The 7,264-nt window shown below is 34.2% G+C and overlaps 1 protein-coding gene across 1 annotated transcript; it reads left to right on the forward strand.

The window, feature by feature from the left end:
* The first annotated feature begins 376 nt into the window (after positions 1–376).
* On the forward strand, positions 377–6,778 carry LOC143574326 (aquaporin TIP4-1-like). The gene is made up of 3 exons (XM_077058979.1): positions 377–516; positions 607–848; positions 6,386–6,778. Exons 1-3 carry the CDS (start codon positions 390–392, stop codon positions 6,761–6,763), a joined length of 747 nt encoding a protein of 248 aa, XP_076915094.1. The 5' UTR covers positions 377–389; the 3' UTR covers positions 6,764–6,778.
* The last annotated feature ends 486 nt before the right edge of the window (positions 6,779–7,264 follow it).

The following is a 7,264-nucleotide window of genomic DNA, read 5'->3' on the forward strand; positions in this document are numbered from 1 at the left end:
TTGTAAAACAAAAATCAATATCATTAAAATCTATTAATTACCAAAATATATATTTTTTAATTATTATTTAAAGTCAATGGACTCACTAACCATCGATAGTCACCACTCACGAATCACATGAGTTTCCAACACCATGATTACCTGGTGTATAGATCCCTATTGGCTAAACAATTTTTATTCTTTAAAGTCAAAGGATGAACAATTATTCATAGGACCCGGCCCCCATGTGTGGCCACGTCATGATGTTACCACGATGTGCCAACTCCCAAGTAAAATACAATGGAATCATACTTTCATCTCAAATAATGCATTACACCATGCATTATTGATCCTATAAATTAGACACTAGCAACGTACCTTGAACTCGTACCACCAAATTAACTTCAACCATGGCTAAGATCGCGATCGGCTCCATCGATGAGATCACCAAGCCCGACTGCATCCAAGCCCTCGTTGTCGAGTTTATTGTCACTTTTTTCTTCATCTTTGCTGGTGTCGGATCTGCCATGACCACCGGTGAGCTAACTTCCACATCATCATTTTCGTTTAATCATATAATAATTAATAATATCAAATGTTTCTAACTCCCTTTGTTGATATTATTAGAAAAGTTGGTTGGAAATGAGGTGGTTGGACTATTTTTCGTTGCAATGGCTCACGCATTTGTGGTAGCGGTAATGATATCAGCTGGTTTTAGAATTTCTGGTGGTCATTTGAATCCAGCTGTCACCATTGGGTTATGTGCTGGTGGTCATATCACTGTGATCCGGTCTATTTTTTACTGGATTGATCAGTTGCTTGCTTCTGCTGCAGCTTGTGCTCTCTTGAGTTATCTCACCGGTGGATTGGTAAATTTTGACAAACAAATCTTTAAAAGAATTAGTTATAAGTAGAGGTGCACAAATCGGTTTTTTTAAAAAAACCGGTTCGGTTATTAACCGGACCGGTTTTTTTTGGACCGGAAAAAAACCGAACCGGTTAATAACCGGACCGGTTAATAACCGGTTTTTTCATCTCATAACCCTAACCGGTCTAACCGGTTAGGACCGGTTTAGAAACCGGTTAGAACCGGTTAATAAACCGGTTTTTTTATTAACCGGTTTTTTAAAAACCGGTTTTTAACCGGTTAACCGGTTTTTTTTTTTTTTTTTTTTTAATAACCATAAAAAACGGTCAAAAAACCAAAAAAACGGCTATATGCCCGTTATACAACGGTCAAAACCGGTTTAACCGGTTAACCGGTTATAAAAAAAACCGGTTAACCGGTTTTTTTATAACCGGTTATTAAAAAAAACCGGTTTTTTTTATAACTGGTTTCAAAACCGGTTTTGGCTCTAAAACTTAAAACCGATATACAAACCGGCGGTTTGTAAACCGGTCAAACCGGTTTTTAAAAAACCGGTTTTTTTAAAAACCGGTTTCCGGTTTAAACCCCCAAACCGGTTCGGGAACCGGTTTTTTTGTGCACCTCTAGTTATAAGTACAACTAAGTAACTTTAGAAAATTGCCACATTATTATAAGATAAATAATTTCTATTTAAATTTAAATATTAACTATTTGCTTTTATCTTATTAAATTTAAGGGTTAAAAGTTACATTTTTTTTTAAATAATCGAAGTTTTATATAATTTACTTTAAAACGATTACAATAAAGTGGCAGGCAAACAGGCAACAAGCTGCACCGCAACCCCCTTTTGAACAGCAAAGCCAATCCTGCTAAAAACGAAGCTTTGAGACCTAGAAGCTGAAGAGGTTCCGTGTACGACGCGCTGAACCCTACTCAAAAATTTCACAGCCTCTGGAGCCAGAAAACCAAATGTATCAAAGTTACATCCTAAGAGCATTCTCATCCCATCCCTTATCCCCATCCCTATAATTTAGCTAAAAACTCATATTCTTTAAATTTATTTCTCACTTTTAAAAAACCTTCCACATCCAATCCCCCATTTCCTATCTCTATATTATTTTTTTTATTATTTGTTTCTTCTTTTTTCATCACAACCTTAACCACTATCTATTTTGTCTTATTGTCTATTTTGTCAAACAATCAAACCCATGAAACCGACTTGCGCTACTCATAAATAAAAGATATTATACTTGCTATTAAAATTTCTATATAAATAGGAAAACGGATCATTGAAAGGCTAATCATTCAAAACCATACAATTAAAGTAAAACTATATCACAGAACGCAAACAATTAGATCATAACAAAGCTTTAATACTCAAAAACTTAAATTTGACAACATATTATAACTTCACCAAAAGAAAGACTGCCTTTTTAACTTACGGTTATCTAAATTCGTCAACATCGATTAACGCTTCACTTGATGACGCTTAAAAAAACCACCAAAAAATAGTTAGCATCAAGTAATTACTAAACATTCAAAAAATAGTCTTCGGTCTTCAAAGTTGATTATCTAAATCATGGTGATGCCTCATTATGATTTCCCTTTGAAGTCCCTCAAAATATAGTCGTTGAATTTTAGACATGACACTCACATCCATCATCATAATTCTTTGATCTGAATCCTTCTTTGCAAGCTCCGCTTTCTCAGCTTCAATCCTCAACTTTTCTTTCTTTAACTTCAACCTTTCATCTTCAAGATGTAACTTTTTTTGCTCATTTGCGTTGTCATGCTCCATCTTCTCAGCCTTAAGACGATAATACTCTTTCTCTTGAGCACTCGACTCCTCTAAAAGGGTATACTTCATCTTTCTAAGTTGGATTATTTCCTCTGATTGAATGCTTTGGGCCTTTCGTTTTGCTTTTTCAGCTTTCCTACCCATTGGTCGGTCCAACTCGATAACATACTCTGTGGGGGATGAGGTTGTGGTCGGGGTCGGGGATGGTACCGTCGTCTTCTTTTTAATTGTGTCATCTTTTGTGGTATATGAAATCCACTTAGGTTGGTCCTTTAATAGGTGCCAACAATGCTCGAATGGATAGATTTTTTTACGTATTGATTGGTACATAATCTTTGCCCTGTCAAACTTTCATTTAAACCAATAAAATTCATGTCAGAAAAAACAAAATATAAATTAAAATACTCTCAACACAAGTAAGAACAAAATTTCTACCTTATCATGGTCAGTCAAGCCACTTTGATTTAACCGTTCAACTTGATCTAGGTACGAACAAAAGTAATTTGTGGCCTTTTGAATACATGACCATCGATGTGTTAAAGACTTCAATGACCGCTCGGTTGTGGTTTTTTTATATTGGTCAAAGTATTCCAAGACTTTTTCCCAAAATTGAGATTGCTTTTGATCAGTACCATGAATGGCATCAACGCTACAATTTAGCCATGCAGAGACAAGCAACTTGTCTTCTTCAGAGACGAAGTTAGTACCCCTCACTGATCTCTTGACGTTGGTTGGATAAGTAAGAGGCAAGGGAGGAGAGTCATCTAGGGTCATATGAGAGTTTCCAGTAAGAAGGTTGGTGTAGTATTGGCTTTGTGAGTCCATATCTTGACTTTCCATATCTAAAAGATTCACACACAATATATATGAAATGAAAAGATAAGACTATATTGTTTAGCAGGCTACCTAATTGACATGTTTAAATTAGTTTATAGTTTATAACATGAACAGCAGACGACCATTTTATCATTTTCATATTACTCCAAGAGGTGACATATAACTATATAAGTATAATAAGGACCTATATCATTTTCATTTTCATATAATATGTTTATAAATTTGTAATTTTGGCCCATTTGTTTAATGTAAAGTGGTTTTAAAAACTATCTTTTGATGTCCGGTGTATAAATGTGGAAACTATATGAAGTTAGTTGCTATTTATTGATATTTTCCTGTAGTAAGTTTTGGATTAGTTGAAAGGTGCTTACTTGTCTTACAATTTACCAAGGATTCAGGGAATAAAGTGGAAGAGTGCAAGCTAAAAGTGGTATATCTACTTACAACTTACAAGTCCATGAACTTCATATACTGGTAAGTTAAGAAAACTTTAGTGACAGTATATTTACACATAATCATACAAGGTTCGGTTCAGTTTCAGTTAAAGTCGAGCAACGAAGACACATTAACCATAACTGAATTCACATATATTTACACTCAAGTCACAAGCATAATGAAATAATTCAACAAACATACTCATTCTTCATAATGCAATAATACAACAAACAGAATCATACTTCATGGCATGATAGTCAACAATGTTTGGTTCAGTTAACTCTTGGTTACTTTAAAGCTCAGGCATATGCAGTTGCAGCATGAATTCAAATTTGGTAAAATACAAACATATAAGATTCGGTTCAGTTTCGGTTAAAGTCGAGTAACGAAATCACATTAAGCGTAACCATAACTGAACAGTCATTTCGGTTGGTAGCGATTTGGTTTGGTTCGGTTTTACATATCAACGGTTCGGTTTTGGTTTATAATTATCAAAAACCATTACTAACGGTTTGATTCACGATTAATATATCAAACACCTGGTGGGCATCAAAGTATTATGCTATATATAATTTTCAGTGGACAACATTGCCCTATACAAAACCCTAGAAATTGTACTATAGGGCTTGCATCGAATTGGGAATATATAAACCAAGAATACGAATTAATTACAAAGGATATATGAAACTCAAGATGAATTACCCGTGAATGAAGACATTTTTTTGAGAGAGTGGACCGTTTGATCGATCACTGGCCAAAGAACGAAGGTGTGAATTCGATTAACACTATCCCATTTGGTGAAGTCCTATCAGAAGACAATTTGGTGAGGTAATGTAAAAAGATTGAGGTGGAGAAGATAAAAGAGAGGAGATAGGCGGGAAAGACGAGCGGGAGTTGGAAATAGGGGAAAGCTTTCTTGTTCCTAAATATGGGGTCAAGTTTGGTATTTTCTTAAATTTTAGAAATGGGGTAAAGGGATAGAGAATAGGATGGAGTAGCTTTTTAACTAATTTTCTTAAATTATAAGGATGGGGATGAGTTTAGGGGATGGGATAGGAATGCTCTAACTACTACATCTACTATAAATAGTTAAACTAGGAGGATGTTTGATAGTCTTTTAATGGTCATTAAAGCCTATCTCTTAATTAATTCTTCATAGTTTTTTAATAGTTAAGAAAAATACCTATATAAAATAAACTATTTGACACCATATGCATAAATGTTCTATAAACGTTATTAAGATATAACCTAAACCAAAACATACCTATGGGTTATATAACCTGAATCAGATGTAACTAACCTACACCCATTTTATATGATATTAATCTCACGAGATCCGTGGACTTCACCACTTAAGCAATGGTGGTTTTAAGTAGGATCAAAGGATCCCGAACAATATTTCTATTAAGTGACTTAGTCTAGGCTTTTATGTAATATATGAAGTGTAACACAATTAATCATATGTATTCTTTAAAAAAAGCAAATAATTTTAGGTCTGTTAGTGCACCTAATCAAACTTATATAATTTTTGTCTATTATGAGAGTTGAACGCTCATAATTTGAAATGGACTCTACCTTCACAAACACCTAGGTACCAAAAGGTGACAAGCTCTTTGGTAAATAATTGGCTCCATTATGGGAATAGCATTTACGAGCTAGTAAACCATTCAAAAAACTTTGTGAGTTAAGGGTAAGAGCATTCACAATAGCTCCTCTATAATTATGTGAAATCTCTAAATTTTTTTACAAATTTGTAAGTGGTTGTGAATGAAGAAGAGAAAATTTTAAAGAAATCGGTAAATTTAGAGGAACATTGTCCATCCTCTATTTACTTTTTAATACATTTGAAAGTGGTTGTGAGAGAAGATGAGAAAAAAGATAATAATAAAGATTTAAAAACTATTACTTAACTATATATAAGAGAAAAAATGTAGTGTTTTTAATATAATTATAAAAATAAAGATAGCAAAGCTAACGAGAATGCTTTAAAACTATTTTCTTACATGAAAAGTGTTTTCTAAATTACTTTAATACCACTCACATTCTGACTTTTAATTTTTTTATTATTTATTCTTTGTTACTTGAGTGTCGCTTACATAATATTTTGTATTCTTTATTTGATTTCTTTTCCAATAAATAAATAAATAATTAGCTCAAACATTCATATAACCAATTAGCCGAACACGTTATATTTTTTGTATTTTATCTTGTTTTTTTTACTCGTCACAGCGTGCAGGTTTGATAGTGTGGGTTTGAACGTTACAGAATTAAAAAAAAAACATTTCGATACCCTTTTGTTATATTACGACAACATTTTTAGGTTTTCTCTTGAGTTTACACTCATTTTACTAGCGAGTACATTAAAACCGAAAAATTTTCGCCCACCGTTGCACGCGGCTTCTATGTTGCTAGTTGTTGTACATTATACAGTAAAACTTATGCGTTACCCTGTATTTGGTAATTTTCAGACCACACCGGTGCATACACTGGCAGCTGGGATGGATTCTCTACAAGGTGTTATAATGGAGATTGTGTTGACTTTCTCCTTACTCTTCACAGTCTATGCTACTCTTGTGGACCCCAAGAAGGGCTTTCTTGAAGGGCTAGGCCCACTTCTAACTGGGCTTGTAGTTGGTGCCAATATCATGGCTGGTGGGCCTTTCTCTGGTGCATCCATGAACCCAGCCAGATCCTTTGGGCCTGCTTTGGTGGCTGGTGATTGGACTGATCATTGGGTTTACTGGGTTGGGCCACTAATTGGTGGTGGGCTTGCTGGGCTTATCTATGAGAACTTCTTCATTGTAAAGACCCATGTTCCCCTTCCAAGAGATGAGGAAGCTTATTAAAGAAATGCTTTTATGGTTGTTTTAACTTGTAATTTCATCACTCTTTCTTATGGCTTGGCATGCTACCAAATAAATAAGTGTATCTTGATTGTCACATGTCATTGTGGTTTATATAGATATATGCATATTACCAGAATAGTGGTAATCAATCTAAACATATTTGATCAATGCATAAAAAGAATATATGATAAGAGGTAACCAAATAGATGTAGCCCAAACAATCATCTGACTCTGGTTAAACTTTATGTCTAAATTTTCTAATGAATTAGCATATTAAGTAGGAAACTATATGGGTGTTCAACAAGTTGCGTTTGTTGGTTGGTTGGTCGAACACGACAAGAACCAAAAATATTAGCACGAACACTACACAAACCAAAAATCATGTCAGACATGTGAACCTGCACATGACAATGAACATTCGTTGGTTGACACGAGCATGGTCTATTTAACCCAAATGTTTTTATTTTTTTGGCATATTAATATTCTAAAAATATAAATTAA

The sequence above is a fragment of the Bidens hawaiensis genome, unplaced genomic scaffold (genome assembly GCF_021521415.1).
Source record: "Bidens hawaiensis isolate Kalapana, Puna unplaced genomic scaffold, B.hawaiensis_p1.1 tig00001412_1, whole genome shotgun sequence".
NCBI classification, from domain to species: Eukaryota; Viridiplantae; Streptophyta; class Magnoliopsida; order Asterales; family Asteraceae; genus Bidens; species Bidens hawaiensis.

What these genes read in the sequence shown, in the direction of transcription:
- LOC143574326 (XM_077058979.1), top strand. Translation starts at nt 390, where the DNA reads ATGGCTAAGATCGCGATCGGCTCCATCGATGAGATCACCAAGCCCGAC. An exon ending in CGGATCTGCCATGACCACCG is followed by an intron (nt 517 to 606) that starts GTGAGCTAACTT and finishes TGATATTATTAG; the next exon opens with AAAAGTTGGTTGGAAATGAG. An exon ending in GTTATCTCACCGGTGGATTG is followed by an intron (nt 849 to 6,385) that starts GTAAATTTTGAC and finishes GGTAATTTTCAG; the next exon opens with ACCACACCGGTGCATACACT.